Here is a 17,339-nt window from a genome sequence, read left to right as displayed (position 1 = left end):
GACGCACTTGACCAAAATAAGTCCGAACGCGCTCGTTGCATTGCGCGTCAGCCTTCAATTAAAAATAACGGCTTTCCACGTTGCGTTCCATTTTTTTTGTCAACAGAATATTTTAGACAGTAAAATTTTGCATATAAGGTTTTTTTCTGTGTTGAAAAGTGGTGGAGAAGACTATTTCTTTCTTAATTTTACCAACAATTTTATAGAAAATTACCCTTAAAAATTATTTTTAAATAAATAAAACTTAAGTTCTTGACGAGTATTTAATAGCATTGATTATGACGGTTGAATTGTCAAAATCGGTCAATTAGTTCGACTGTTATTGAATTTTTAAGTAAACAGGACAAACAAAAAACACTTGTCGATATATAAGATTTTTTTTTTTTTTAAAAGCAAAGTTACACATTTGTCAGTATTGCCAATGGCTATCAAAAAATACCACTACTGATTGGAAATAAAATATCACATAATTAAAGTGGCCCGTTTCAGAAATTCTGACTCATGTATTAAATATATGCATTGAAATTTGTTAATTTCAATTTCTTCGTATAATAAAGGAAACCAATTGTTTAGTATTAGTTAGTTTTTATTTAGAACAGGGGGTTTTGGATGTACATATTTACTCTAAAATGGAGACAAGAGCCAAAATAGAGATGAAATAACGCCCGCGGGCCTTATTTCTTTTTTTAGGAAATGAAGCCTGCGGGCGTTATTGCCATACCGAAAAGGAAATAATGCCCACTGGCAAAAAGCAATAAAGCCCGCGGGCTTAATTTCTTTTTCAAAAAGGCAATAACGTTCGCGGGGTTTATTTCTTTTTTTTTTTAGGATATAAAGCCCATGGGCGTTATTTCGGCGGGCCTTATTGCACTCCACCATTCCAACCATATTGTATGTTGGCACCATGATACAGTTATTCACAGCTATTGTCCAGGAAGGATAAAATACAAGATTTCGCCAATCGAGCTGAGAGCAACTGGGTGTGACCTCAGATTATTATGAGAAAGAGAGTGTAAAGAATAATTTTGAATAAGAAAAGGAAGAAGAGAACAAGTGGTGCNGGCACCATGATACAGTTATTCACAGCTCTTGTCCAGGAAGGATAAAATACAAGATTTCGCCAATCGAGCTGAGAGCAACTGGGTGTGACCTCAGATTATTATGAGAAAGAGAGTGTAAAGAATAATTTTGAATAAGAAAAGGAAGAAGAGAACAAGTGGTGCGAAATAGTGATGTAAAACTATGTAGAATCGTACCTACTGTTCAACTTCTTACTTTTGAACATATATTCGGTACAAATACATTATTTTAGCTACATTTGAAACATAGACAAATAACTCCGCGGGAAATTTTCTGTTAAGCTGTAAACACATAAAGGGCTTGTTGTGTGCGGCTGTCAAAATAAAATATGTATAAACCGTATAAACTGAGCATAGGATTGCCAGAGTTTTTAGGCGCGAAATCAGTACGCTAGACTTTTTCATGGTAAAAAATCAGTACTTTTCAGGGCATTTTCGTTCAAAGCAAAATTATGAATGTAAGTTACAGATAATACTTTAAATCGCCAGCGTACTTGTTTTTAACAATATTTTGATATATAAATAAAATATAGTTCGTAAAAAATTAAANGTTGTGTGCGGCGTGCAGCCTGTCAAAATAAAATATGTATAAACCGTATAAACTGAGCATAGGATTGCCAGAGTTTTTAGGCGCGAAATCAGTACGCTAGACTTTTTCATGGTAAAAAATCAGTACTTTTCAGGGCATTTTCGTTCAAAGCAAAATTATGAATGTAAGTTACAGATAATACTTTAAATCGCCAGCGTACTTGTTTTTAACAATATTTTGATATATAAATAAAATATAGTTCGTAAAAAATTAAAAAGTTATTCATTATAACATGAGTTTACACATCATTGTACACAGAAGTCAATAAATTATTTTTTATTTATAACATTTTTGAATAGCAATAATGAGATAATTTCCATCTTTAGTTTCCAAATGGTCAAAAAATTCTATACACTTCATTTTAANATATATAAATAAAATATAGTTCGTAAAAAATTAAAGTGTTATTCATTATAACATGAGTTTACACATCATTGTACACAGAAGTCAATAAATTATTTTTTATTTATAACATTTTTGAATAGCAATAATGAGATAATTTCCATCTTTAGTTTCCAAATGGTCAAAAAATTCTATACACTTCATTTTAAGATTACTTTTAATATGAAGTTCACTTTAAATAATTTTAGTTAGAAGCCGGTTTCTCTCTTTGCGCCAGAAGCAAACTTTATACTTAAGATCCTTTCAGTTGCTTTGTTTGAGTGGGGTAGCAAAGAAAAACTAAATTACATATTTTTTTAAACTGTGGGAAAGTACCACTATTTAGGGACTTCATCTATAATTCCTCATGGCTTAAATTAATTTTTTCAACTACGCAAAAGCTTTGAAAGACTAACAATTCGCTAAAAACAGTATCTAGCTCTATGTCTTGTATGCAAAACTGTTTTACAATGTCAGTAAATTGTAAAAAACGAGTTTTAAGTTATAGGCGAAAGCCATTCGAATATTCAAATTTGTTGTTATTAAGCTGAAAGTTATTTTCGAGATAACTAGCTTCGAGATAACTACCTCGACAAACAAACGTCAGCCTTGTTTTTAAATCATTTAAACCCCATCATATTATCGCCACTGGTACGTAACGACCCGGTGATATGCCCATAAAACGCATGAAATTTTTGTTTTATTTATTTCTTAGGCATATGAAATATTATCTGAAATATATCAACTATAATTAAATTATTTTCTTCTTACTTTTTACGGTACAGTTTAAGGAAGGTCCAACGTTATGAAAAAACCTTAAGAAAATCCTAAAGTATTTTGTTTGAATTGAAAATTCAGTACAAATCAGTACGAATTTTGAAAAATCAGGACATTAGCGTACTGATTGAAGAAATAAAGAAAATCAGTACAAGAGTTCAAAAATCAGTACGTCTGACAACCGTAACTGAACACAATCCACAACACAGGACAAGGCTGTCGTGTGATTACACGCCTAGTTGTAGCCGAGCAATTTCTATTTTCTAACTTGACGGGCGTGCTTACATTTCGCCTTAATGTTGGGAAATGAAATTGTTCCTTCAGTACAAAATCTTTAGAAAAGGTGTACTTTTCGACTATAAATTGTATCGACTTTTATATTTGCTCATATATTGTAAGTATATACTTGCATACATACATCGGCGTAGCCAGAATGAAATTTAAGGGGGGGGGCAGGCGCTCGACCCTATTAAGCTGGCATTTCAGGGTACTATTTTATATATATATAAGGAAAATTTTAATGTTAGGGGGGGGGGGGGGGGGGGGGGGGGGGGNCAGCCCCTACCTGGCTACGCCCATGCATACATACAGTCCCTTCAACACCAATGATTTGATGGTACATATTTTATGATTTTTTTTCGCTCAGAGATAATCATTGATTTTGAGTTTTATTTTTCCAATTAAAAATAATGATTATTTATGAAATTGGAAAGGCCATACAGACGCAACCTACGGAAATGTTGACCTGAAAAGTTGGGTACTTATTCCTTTTATTAGGGTATCACTACCTCTGAAGATGATGCGTTGGTATAGCTGTTGAGTTTTTTGAATGATCATTATTCTTAAGTGAAAAAATAAAACTCAATAATAATTGTTATCTTTGAGCGAAATAATAAAAAATCATAAAATAATCATTATTTGTGATAGAAAAAATAAAAATCAAGTAATAATAATTTCCTTTGAGCGAAAGATAAAACTTAAATATTAGTTATTATTTTTAATCTTTATTGGTTAAACTCGAAAAATAAAAATCATTGTTAATTCCAGTATGACGTACGAACAAAAATACGTGAGAATAATTTAAATTGTTTTACGACGATTACAACTTTTTGGTTATAATTAAAAAGAATGATTATTTTCCGTCCCTGGTATGTACATTAGGTGCATAAGTATGCAACCTTTTTCTTTTGTTTAAAAATTCAAAAAAAATTTATGTATGTAAATAGAGCAAATTATATTAAAGTGGTCTATTGTGCGTGGCCCCCGGCCTATATGGGAAGGCTCTTAATGTAGCCTAGCACCTCCAAGGGCGTTTTGTTCCAAATTTCAAATGGATTAAGGGTAGCGCCACCAAAGTGGGCTAGTCTGCGCCTAGCGAGAGCATCACATTCACATTCTGGCGTTTCTTCGTCCAGCTCACAGAAGCGACAGACGTTTGTTTCTGAAAGATTGATTTTACTGAGGTGGTAACGAAGAGAACAGTGTCACGTGTAGTACCCAGTGAGAGTTTTGAGGTCCTCTCCGCCTAAATTGATTAGTTTCTTTGAAACTTCGTTTGAAGGACAGATAAATCGTTTGTGCCCTGGACATTCCATCCAATGCCTGTTGAACATTTTGTCTACCCAGTTATTTATGGTCCCCTTTATATGTGCTTTGGTGAGCCCACAAAAGGGTTCCGGACCATAAAATTCTGCGGCAGATCCCTATTTCGCTAGGCAGTCAGCCTCCTCATTGCCATCATGTCCCTCATGCCTCATACCCATCCTAGTAAAACGGTATTCTTGTCACCAAGAGCATTTAGGACATTGCGGCAATCATATACTAGCTGAGAACTTATTTTATGGGACTTCAGGGCCAGTAGGGCTGCCTGACTGTCCGACATAATGCAGATATATTTCGATGAGGTTCCCCTTCTAAGACATTCTCTGCCACAAATTTCTATTGCATGAATCTCCGCCTGAAATATGGTGGGATAGCCATTGGTATCGATTTTTTAAAGTTCGACCCAAAAATGCCAGCCCCAGTTTTACCATTTTCAAGCTTAGATCCACCAGTGTACCAAACCTCCCCATTAGGTTTGGTGTATGGGTTCCCTGTATTTCAGAGAGCTCGATCCGCAATGTGTACCTCAAATTTCCTAGAGATTTCTAGTTTTGGAACCATTCGTGTGACCCATCATATTTCCAATTTTCAGGTCGGAGGTATCCTGCACTCTCAGTGCCGCTGTGGTAGCTTCCTTTTCTATTAAAATAGGAAAGGGAGGTNCTAGTATGGGGTCATTAGCGAATTTCATTAGGACCTTCGTGTGACCCATCATATTTCCAATTTTCAGGTCGGAGGTATCCTGCACTCTCAGTGCCGCTGTGGTAGCTTCCTTTTCTATTAAAATAGGAAAGGGAGGTATTCCAACCAGGGCGCTGAGTGCATCGGCCGGGCAGGTCTTCATAGCTCCTGTTATGCCAATGCAAACTATTCTGTGCAATTTACTTAGCTTAGTGCTTGCACTTTTTTGTGTAGCCTTAGTCCACCATGCTAAGGAAGCATAGGTTACTATTGGCTTAACGACAGTGTTAAATGACCAGTAGGTCATTTTGGGGGTAAGGCCCCATGTTTTACCAAAAAGTCGTGAACAGGCAGAGAAGGCCTTCATCGCCTTGTTGATAACAGTGTCCAAATGTGCATTCCAGTTAAGTGTTTTATCAAGAGTTACTCCCAGATATTTAGCTTCACTGGAAAATTCTATTTCTGTGCCGCTCAAAGTGAGTTTAGTAGTAGATAATTTCCTCCTTCGAGTGAATGGAACAATAATAGTCTTTGTAGGATTGATAGTTAGGCCTTTATCCTCACACCCATTGATTTATGATTGGGCTTACACTCTTTCTTAACAAGGCATCTTTTATTGCCCTATATGATGTGTTATCAAAAGCCCCTGAAATATTAATAAAGGCGCAAAGGGCTATATTTTTAGACTCCAGAGCCTTCTCAATTTTTGAAGTAAGGCTATGAATGGCAGTCTCAGTGGATTTCCCTGGTTGACAGGCAAATTGGTTCTTATTAAGAGGTCGTTCCTTTAGGTTGACTTCTCTGATGTACTCATCCAGTATTTTCTCCATGCCTTTTAGAAGTAAGGAACTGAGGCTAATTGGTCGGTAAGATGACGGTAATTGTTCCGGCTTACCCATTTTGGGTAGAAACACGACCTTAACCTCAGACCATATGCTGGGAATGTGACCCAACAAGAGCGAAGCTCTATAGAGTTTAGAGAGGACTGGCGCCATGTGTCTAATTCCATGCTGCAGGGGACATGGATAGATTCCATCCGGTCCTGGTGATCTGTATGGGCTAAATGTTGATAAAGCCCATTGCACCCGCTCTACAGTGGTCAGCAAGGCTTTGTTCTCTTCCAGAGGTGGATGTTGGAGCACCCAATTCTGGTCGACAGTAGCCTGCTATACAGCGCGGGAAGTGAGTATCCAGCAAGAGTCTGCTTGTCTCACCCGGCTTTTAGTCAAAAAGGGCGTAGGAAATTATTTCACTGTTTTTTGCGAAATGTATGTATGTACATAAATATACGACCACTTTTTTTATTGTTTTTTCCACTTAGGTACTTGTTTTTGGCGTATTTTAAACGAACGAGCGGGAGGAGTTGAACTTGTTCAATTTAATGATTATTATTTTTTTTTTAAGAGCTGGGCCACGGCTGTCTGCGAAGGACTATGAATATTTTTCGCTTGGTTTCTTTCAATTTTAAGATTTACAATTTCCACTCAGTTTAATCACAAAGTTTAGCTGAAGTTATTTATCCGGATTTAGATGTATATGTACGTATAAATATATACAAGAGGTCACTTATTAAAAAATTATTTAGAATTCGCAAATTACTAATTCCACAGGGCTCGTGCGCGTTGACCGACTATATTAGCTAAACCGACTTTCGTGCCGACTTGGCACTATGATGTAGGCGGCCGTGCGCGCTCTCTAATTATCTTTCGGAGTCGCTTTGACTCCACACACCTACGGCCAAAGGATGCGCATACGGCCGCTGCACTAAGTTTAAGCGGCGGCTTGAACAACCAGTTTTAAAACTTGTTTTATATAAACGAAATTTTGAAAATGTATTTATATTTTTTAGTGTTTTTAGTATTTTTGGATTAAAAATATAAAAAAAAACATATAAAATATATATGTACATATATGAGACAAATTAATTACCTTAATTTTGACGCCATTAATAATTTAATAAGTTATGTTATTCAGAAGATATTAATATTAAAAAAATTAAAAAATTGATATCTTCTTTAGTTTTTACTTCCGCCAGAGTTTAAGAGTAGAGTTTAGCGTTAAACTCCAAAATGGCCCATAAACTCGAGTTTGTGGTTCAATGAGAACGTAATATAAGATGCAATTTGGAATTAATTTTCTCTATGCAGATACAAAACTATTTATTTTTACTTTCGATACGATCGCNTAATTTTGATAGGGTTGAAATCAGCACAAAAAGTTCTACCGCGCCTCATTTTTGGTTTTTGCATCGCTAGATTGTTGATATTCTAGACTTATGTGCACGGAGCGACCTCGGACTATTTCTGATTAAATCCTGCAGTACGAGAATAGACTAACTGTCGGCAAGTTTGTATTATCAAAGACAAAAACCAAATCCGGTCAAAAAAAGGGTTGCATTCGCATAATCTCCAAAAAAGGAGAGTTTAACTAAATTTTTTGTATGGTAAACTCCGAGTTTAAGAGTAGAGTTTAGCGTTAAACTCCAAAATGGCCCATAAACTCGAGTTTGTGGTTCAATGAGAACGTAATATAAGATGCAATTTGGGATTAATTTTCTCTATGCAGATACAAAACTATTTATTTTTACTTTCGATACGATCGCGTTTAAAGTTCTGAAAGATAATAGACGGAAATTTAAAGAATTTGTTAGGCACCTATGCAAGTAAACTCAAGTTGAGTTTGTAAATTTTCTTTCGCACAATTTTCACCTTAAGTAGGAACATTCCGCTTATTTAAGTATGTGCCGTTATACAAATGAGTCTGTTTTCGTGTATTTCGCATACAATATTAATTTGTTTCATCCTCTTCATCTAAATTTTGGCAGCTGACTATAAATAAAAAACTTAACAGCTGATAGTTTAAACTCGGTGTAACCCAGCCAGATTGGGCGTATAAACTTAGTTTATACCCAGTTTAAATTTGACTCAAAAACTGCACACTGAGTTTAAACTTAGTTTAAACGACAAACATAGTTAAACTCGCACTGAAAAACTGGACCTAAGCATTGAAATATTACCAACACGTGTATATTTAATGCAAGTACTCGGTACTCAAAAACTCGATCCTCAGAAGTACTCGATATTTACCAACACCAATAAATACTTAGGGCCAGTTTTTCAGTGCTGGTTTAAACTCAGTATAAACTCAGCTTAAACTACTGACCAGTATTTCAGTGCGAGTTTAAGTTTAGTTGTTTTGTAGGGCAACACTGTTTTTTCTTTATGCATATACAAAACTTCAGCCCTTTATTTTCCATTTTGATACGATCGCGTTTAAAGTTCTGAAAGATTACACAGGTCCACAAAAAAAAAATCGATGAAAGGTTCCTTTGAGCAAACCTAGTCTGTTATATGTTTTAGGGGTCGCTGAACACGAATCTGAAGTCCGTTTTGCTCCATCACGTCTAGATTTTTTCCTAACCTCAAAAAACACCTCGAATTTTCTCTGTCACGTGAAATCCGACATGTTTTTTGAGATCAGAAGAAAATCCAGACGTGATGGAGCAAAACGGACTTCAGATTCGTGTTCAGGGACCCCATAAACATATATAAGACTAGGTTGGGTCAGCGCAACCTTTCATCGATTTTTTTGTGGACCTGTATTATAGACGGAAATTTAAAGAATTTGTAAGATGTTTCATATGTTGCCCGACTACATTGCCCTATGCAAGTAAACTCTAACGCAAGTTGCGTTTGTTAATTTTCTTGTACACAATTTTCATCTTATGCATTTCGCTATACAAATGAGTCTGTTTTCGTTTATTTCGCAAACAATTTTAAATTTGTTTCCTCCTTTATCATCTAACTTTTGGCAGCTGACCACAAATATACAACTTTGAGCTAGTTTTTCATTGCACGGCCGAGGTTTAAATGCCCGATCTGGCTGGTTTAAACAAAGATCAGCCAATCAAATGTCAGCTAGCTGTCCAACTGAAACTCAGTTTACTTAATCTAAGTTTAAACTCGCACTCTAAAAACTGGCTCTTAGCAGCTCATAGTTTAAACTCGGTTTAACTCAGCCAGATTGGACGTTTAGACTCAGTTTAAGCTAGGTTTAAATTTGACTGGAAAACTGCACATTGAGTTTAAACTTCGTTTAAACGACAAACAGAGTTGAACTCGCCCTGAAAAACTGACCCTTACTGTTCTTACCCTCCAGTACTGCTGGAGTCAATCGCTCCTTTTGACCCGCTACTGCACCGACTCCTAGTTAAGTAGCTACTCTATTAACCCGTGGTAGTGCACATGGTAGTGCAGAGTCGAACCAGTCGTAAGCAGAATAGCGAAAAACTATGACAAAGTGCGCCCATAAATCAGGAAAGTCACTACTTTAGTAACACCCGGTAGTGCAGAGAGAGCCGATGGTGACTACTGCCTAGGACATTGGCTTGTAAAAGTAATCGATGAAATACAATGCAAGTAGTCGGTCGGGAATTGACGGTGTTTATCAGGTACCTACCGATTCATCAGTCCTGTAGTCACTCCCCCGTACTGCAGGGTATGTACATAAGCTACGGTTGCCAGACGTACTGATTTTATCAGTACAGTACTGATTTTTCAACTCTTGTACAGATTTTATTCATTGCTTCAATCAGTACGCTAATGGTCTGGTTTTTCAAAATTTGTACTGATTTGTACTGAATATTCAATTCAAACAAAATACTTTAAGATTTTCTTAAGGTTTGTACATACCGTTGGAACTTCCTTAAACTGTACTGTAAAAAGTAAGAAGAACATAATTTAATTATAGGTGACATGTTTCCGATAATGTTTGATATGTCTAAGAAATTAATACAACAAAAAGATCAATTCTTTTATGGGCATATCGCCTGGTTGTTACATTCCAGTTGCGATAATATGATGGAGCTTAAATTATTTAAAAACAAGTAAGAGCAGCGCTGTCTTCNGATTCTTTTATGGGCATATCGCCTGGTTGTTACATTCCAGTTGCGATAGTATGATGGAGCTTAAATTATTTAAAAACAAGTAAGAGCAGCGCTGTCTTCGTCTAATCCGAAGGCTTCATACCTTTCATGAACATTTGAAAATTTTACTTTAACAGATTACTGCATTTCAAAAATGTATATATTCACAGCATAGATACATAGGAGCTACATATATAAAAAATCATATCTAAATAATCAGAGGTATGGAAGGTATACCTTATATAGCACCAATCTAAGTGATTTTGACTGCTGTGTGATCGGTATGTAAACCGGTTACACAATTTAATGGGTTTAGCTTCCTACATAAAGGAGATATATCGCAAAAACTGGTATATGAACATCAGTGGCATAACATTATACAAATCGGTTGACGCATTCTATCACTTCAAGCATTTCATACAGTCAACATGGATTTTGCAAGGGCAAATCAACTTCTACAAATTTACTTGAATTAACATCCTATATCTCAAAAGCATTTAGTGAGAGCCAAACTGTTGATGTTATATATACTGATTTCAGTAAAGCATTTGACAAAGTGTGCCACTCGTTGCTCATCTATAAACTTGATCTTCTTGGTCTCCCACCTAATTTTCAACGTTGGATCTCTTCATACCTCTATGATAGATCACAAAGGGTATTGTTTTAAAATACTATCTCTGACGTCATTGATGTTACTTCAGGAGTCCCTCAGGGTAGCCACCTAGGCCCGATTCTGTTCTTGCTTTTTATAAACGATATTTCTACAGATATAAAATTCTCCAAAATTTTAATGTATGCAGATGATGTAAAACTTTATAAATCGTACGTTTCAATTGAAGAAAGGTCTTTGCTACAATCAGACTTAAACAGCATGGCTTACTGGTGTAAAGTAAATCTTATGCCTCTAAATCTTAAGAAATGTAAAGTAATGTGCTTCTCGCGAAGAGCTGTTCTGCCAGTTTCTTATATAATAGGTAACCATAACCTGGAACAGGTATACAATTTTGTGGACCTTGGTATCACAATGGATCCTAAGCTTAATTTTAATCTTCACATTAATGTGACAGTCAACAAGGCTAAAGGTGTACTTGCATTTGTGAAACGATGGTCAAAAGAATTTAGTGACCCTTATATCACTAAAACCCTGTTTACAACATTAGTTAGGCCGATTCTGGAATACGGCTCGGTGGTTTGGAATCCAAGGTATCAAATTTACTCAGACAAAAACAATTCCTACTTTTTGCTTTAGGAAATTTCCGATGGGATTCTCAATAAAGTCTTCCACCTTCGAAGAGTCGCTTAAAACTTATTAACCTTCCTACACTTGCCAGTCGCAGGGAAATGCTTGGTATAATTTTTATGGTTAAATTACTGACAGGCTCAATTTCAAGTCCGTCTCTTCTGGCTGATGTAAGCTTTAATGTTCCCTCACGCGTATCAAGACACTTTTGTCCCATATTTCTGAAAGCTTGTAAAACCAATTTTGAATTGCACGACCCACTCCGTTGCTTATGCCAGGATTTTAACTCTCACTCCAGCACGTTTGATATATCAGATCCGCTTTTCAGCATTAAGAAAGCGATACTCTCCTCTCTCAATAAGTGAATTATTGACATAAATACATAAAATCAGCTGATGAATTTAGTTCTGTAGCTGAACAGTTTTAGATCTCGACACTTAACAAACTCCTGCCTATCGTGACTCGGCACAAAAATTTAAAATATTGGTTCCGTACGTCATGCGGACTGCGCCCCTCGTGCGGATGGACGGGAATGGAGGGTAAAAACCGTTGGGATTATTATTATTAGAGATAAAGCTTATACAGCTTAGATTTTGATGATTTTCTCAGTAGACTTTGTATTATTATTTACAAAACAGCTTACGAAATTTATCGCTTTTAGCTGTCCAAATAAAGGAGTTTTACAGTAAAACCCGATATCTTAACAATCAGTTGTATGAAGGCAATAAATAGGTTATAGTGACCCGATCTTTGCTAATTTAACCGTAAACTTTCTGTTGATAATGAGTGAAAATGGTGCGAAATTTCAGGTTTCTAACTGCATATATGGAGAAGTTATGACAAATAATCTAATATCTGAACAATCATGGAGGCTATAAGTTATAGCGGCCCGATCTTCGCCATTTTCACTGTAAGTATGTTTTTGATAATGAGTAATGTTGCGAAATTTCATGTTCCCAGCTGCATAGATGGAGGAGTTATAACTAATGTGACCAACTATATCATAGCTCAAAAAAGTACAGGAACTGAAAACCAAAAATAGTACGAAAGTAATGAGTAAATGATAAAAGCAAAATATACAAAAACGGTAACAGTGTACCAATTCAACAAATCAGTTTTAATAATTAAAAATCGATGCTATATATTATTCTAGCGATCTACTAAGCGTACCAGTCATGTATCAAATTAAAGTGCTCGATCTGAAACTCTGCACAAAGATTTCAGATTTAAGAATCATTATACCACTTTTAAAATATTTACACTGAAAGTTTCTAAAGTTTTACATTGAACAAATCATTGCTATAGGCACCAACTGTGGAGCGCTCTGAATATGGAGTAAAAAAGGACGCCCACAGCAACCCTCCAATGGGTGTCTTCGGAGCGCTCCGAATATATCGTCGTTACCATGTCAAACTATCGAATGTAAAAATGGATAATTTTCAGGAGAGCAAAAAACTTTTGTTGTCATTAGGAAAACGAGTGGATTCGACACTTTGTTAAAGCCAGAATAATCTGCTTCTACGAAGACTCGAAATTTGACGATTTGGAAACTTTCGTATCATTCTAAACTCATGCGCAAGGTATTGTATTGGAAAAGCATTTTTTCACATTCGATAGTTTTAAATGGTAGCGACAATATGTGTAAAGTGTTTTTTTGTTATCTAGTCTGTGAATTTAAATTTTCAATCAAGAAGAAACTGATCCTCGTTTCCGATTTTTGCTGAAAAGGTACATCGCAAAAAGAACTGTTGACGTTATGCCAGTTTCAAATGCATTTAATGCATAAACAATTACTTTTGTCTAATGCCGAATTTCCACTAGGTATTGAAATGACAAAAAATTGGAGGCAATTAAAAAGTGCCATCTGGAAATAAATTAATTACTATTTTTTTAAGGTAATGACAAGAATATTTTTTAATGCCCAAGTTTGTCATACAAATTTTTGCTGTTAAATGCCGAGTGGAAATCTCGCAGAACTTTTCAGATGTATTTTTCAAAAATATGCTGGTTCTGGCAAAGAATTTCATAGAACGGGCGCAAAGCGGTACCAAACCTAAAAGGGACGTATTTTAAACCAGATAAAAAATATTTATTTTATTTATTTGAGGTTTTTTCTGTTTTTATATGTGTTTTACTGAATAATTTGTAAATCATTTTTTAATTTAGCGTTTTTTCAATAAAAAAAAAATTATAAAGAAAACTTTAATACTTTTTAATTATAGGAGCACTCCGAAAGCACTCCATTCTGGTTATATTCGGAGGATTTAGGGAGACCTTTTCTCAAAATCATTGGTGAATTGGAGTCGTCGAAATCACTAAAGTTACAGTTTTTTTCATATATGTATATTGAGAATGCCCTTTTCTCTTGCGGGTATGCTCCTTTGGGACTCTTTTCGCAGCCTCCCAAGGATCATCAACGCTCCGTACAGGGAGTCCTAATTGTGCACCCTGAAGACTCCGCTGGTATGTTTTAATTAAAAAAAAAACTTTAAAAAAATCATTGCTGACGAACTGTTTTAAACTCTCTATAAATGTGAGGTTATTTCAATTTTATTTTGCGTGTTAGAGAAGGTCGAGAACTCTCACTAGATTCAAAAATTAAGATAGTACAATAAGAGACTATTTCGCGAGATGTAAGTAATCAAAACCACTTGAAAGATGGAGCAATTTCGTGTCCAAAAAATAAGCCCTGTATGATAGTTAATAAGCATATTGTTAATATTTTGCCCGGATAAGAAAATGCTTACTATGTAATCAATACTGCCGTTTCTGAATATCCACAGAAGCAAGTAAGATTCGCCACAGAATTTTTAAACTCTAACACCTTTTAATTTTTCTGGATTGAGTTTCCATTTATAATGAAATTTTTCGGCTAGAGAAGTGAAGTGATTGAAAGTCGTTATTCATGTGTTTATCCATAAGTACCTGTCTTAACTGAAATGACTAACCTTTTAAAATTTTTTCGAAACACTTAAAGAAAACTCAACTTAAAAGGTAGTACCAAGGCATATCAAACAGGTTTTAGAGCAAAACCACATTTATGTGTATTTTGTTGTTGCTTCCCTTATCTAAACTGTGAAAAAATTATCTGATTTTTTTTCATGTAAAATACAAAAAAGTAAAAATTTAATATTAAATTTGGAAAAAACTGGCACGACTTTCTTTCTTAGTAAATTTTGTTTGCTTCTCGAAGCATTGATCCATCATTTGCAAGACCCAGGCATCAGCGTTTGTGCTGCGAAGTTAGGTGAACGTCCCGGAAGTTGCTTTTCAATCGCTTGTTTTATATGCGAAAAGTTTTCACATACAAAGGGATTTTGACCATTTATATATTTTGTGAGAAGAAATTAAAAATATTTTACATTTTACAGACCGAATAATTTGAAAAAAAATCACATCAGCTGCTCTACTACCTGTTCAATGTGCCTTGGGTAGTAAAAAATATTTCAATGAAGTACATTTGACTGTACTTCGAAGTACGAAGTACAACGGCTCAAAAAGAAGTACTGTACTTCCGAAAAAAGTACGGTTGGTCCCATTAGTTATAACAAAAAAACGCATATCTGAAAAATCAGTTGTATGGGAGCTATACGTAAAAGTGACCCGATCTTTGTTATTTTCACTGTAAGTATTCTGTTGATAATGGGTGGAAGTATTGCAAAATTTCATGTTTCTAGCTGCTTAAATGGAGGAGTTATAACGAAAATTCTCATAACTGAACATTCAGTTGTATGGGTGATATATGTTATAATGACCCGATCTTTTGTATTTTCACTGTAAGTATTCTGTTAATAACGAGTGGAAACGGTGCGAATTTTCATGTTCCTAGCTGCATAAATGGAAAACTTATGGCAAAAAAATCTCATATCTGAACAATCAGGTGTATCGAGGCTATAGGTTATAGTGACCCGATCTTCGCCATTTTCGCTGAAAGTATTCTTTTGATAATGAGTGACACCAGTGCAAAATTTCATGATCCTAGCTACTTAAATAGCTTAAATGATGGGTCGAAGTACTGCTAAATTTCAGTTCCTAGCTGCATAAATGGAGAAGTTATAACGAAAAATTTCATATCTGGGAGCTATATGTTATAGCGGTCCGATTCTTCCGATTTCAACACATTAATACATTATAAAAATACACCCACCTACCAAATTTCATCCGGATATCTCGAAAACTGAGAGACTAGATTGCATACAAACAGACGGACAGACAGACGGACATGGCTAAATCGACTCAGCTCGATGTTCTGATCATTTAAGTATACATTTTAATGGGTGTATCTCTTCTTATTCTGGTACTTACAAACATCGGACCAAAGTTATAATACCATTCATGCTCATGAAAGGTATAATAATGCTGAGGTTTTTTTTGTCGAGTGCTGTTAGTTATCTCGAAAATAACTTTCAGTTTAATAACAACAAATTTGAATATTCGAATGGTTTTTGCCTATAGCTTACAAATCTTTTTTCGCGATTTACTAACTTTGTAAACGAGGTTTGCATATAAGACATAGAGTTAGATACTCTTTTCAGCGAATTATTAGTCTTTCGGTGTTTTTGCATAGTTGAAAAAATTAATTTAAGCCATTAGGAAATATAGATGAAGTCCCTAAATAGTGATACTTTTCCACAGGTTGAAATATGTATTTTTGTTGTTGTCAAACGAATCATCTGGGAGTATAAAGTTTGCTTCCTGGCGCAAAGAGTAAAGCCGTCTTCTAATTAAAATTTTTTAAAGTAAACTTCAAATTAAAAGATGTAAAACAAATGTAAACACAAAGAAAGAAAAAACAAGAAACCATAACATACACTTCATGCAATAATGCCAATATGAGCCGAAAAGCAATTAAAATTTTGTAAGCGCAACTAAGCCTTAAGTAGGTCATTAAGTCGTTAAAAATGGATATATAGAATTGACTGCAATTATATAGATCCATTTTTTTTTAAGGCGGAAGGTGTAGTATTACAGTAAATACACCACTCTAATGCATTTACAAATATCGACCGCACACGATGTCAATGCCATCATGACCCACATAAGTCATAATGAACTCAGCGGGAATTCAACACCATACGTTCAAAGGCACAGTTCAGTATACACTTGCCAATTGCATTACTCAAGACAGGCGCACTGACCAACTCACGTGACGATCAACTTAACAGATCGTCAGCGTCAGTTTGTCAGTGCGACTGCCAAAATAACTATGACACATATGCTGAGTTAGCATAACATATGCACATTTGTAGTTTGTAAGTATTAGTGTAAATTAGTGTAAGAAATCTTGTATAAAAGAAAGTAATTTCGAATAAAGAAATCAATTCTTATTGCACGCTACATATAAGCGTTTCTTTCATTTACAACAACCCCCTCATGCAAAATTTCCTTCCTAGGTGTTTCACGCCTATATAAAAGCGAATTAGAGACTTCATGTTTTTGGAACTACTTCTGAGTGGAAAAATAACCGTGTTATAGGTACAACCAAGACCGACTGGGGCATTCCGTTTTATTTTTGTACCACTGTGTATTTATTACCGTGTAAAAAATCGCCATACTTTTTAGTTTGCTTACGCAAATTTTATTGTTTAAAATAATTTTCATTTTTAATTGTACAACTTTTACAGCTTCCAATACTCCCTTGAGTCCATGGACGTTGAACTGATGTGGGACATGTGTCGTTATGAACAGGCGTGGCATGTTGATCGTACTAGTGTGTGGTGCTCCGTAAGTAAAATTTAGCTTATGTAAGGGTTGCCAGATTTTTTATGCGGGAAATCAGTACCTTAGACTTTTTCATGCTAAAAAAATCAGTACTTTTCAGTACATTTTTATTTAAAGCAAAATTGTGAACGAAAGTAACAGGCAATACTTTAAAACGCCAGAGTACTTGTTTTTAACAATATTTTGGTATATAAATAAAACATAGTTCATAAAAAATAAAAGTGTCATACATGTTAACATGAGTGTACATATCATTGTACACAGAAGCCAATAAATATATTATTATTTTATATTTGTGACATTGTTGAATAGCAATAATAAGATCATTTCCATCTTGGGCTTTGA

The 17,339-nt window shown here is 35.1% G+C and overlaps 1 protein-coding gene across 1 annotated transcript in view; it reads left to right on the top strand.

Annotated features, from left to right (window-relative positions):
* The window catches only part of Mipp1 (Multiple inositol polyphosphate phosphatase 1), a 117,662-nt gene extending 100,617 nt beyond the window's left edge, over nt 1–17,045 (top strand). The window contains exon 6 of the mRNA XM_017617246.1: nt 16,898–17,045. Coding sequence (XP_017472735.1) covers nt 16,898–17,012 — 115 coding nt within the window. The 3' untranslated portion in view covers nt 17,013–17,045. The remainder of the gene's footprint in view (nt 1–16,897) is intronic.
* Nucleotides 17,046–17,339: the final 294 nt, after the last annotated feature.

This window comes from Rhagoletis zephyria, unplaced genomic scaffold, assembly GCF_001687245.7.
Source record: "Rhagoletis zephyria isolate East Lansing unplaced genomic scaffold, Rhagoletis_zephyria_1.1 Rzeph_scaffold_01372, whole genome shotgun sequence".
Lineage (NCBI taxonomy): Eukaryota > Metazoa > Arthropoda > Insecta > Diptera > Tephritidae > Rhagoletis > Rhagoletis zephyria.
Note: the sequence above shows the minus strand (reverse complement) of the source record. Positions and strands in the feature narration are given on the sequence as shown.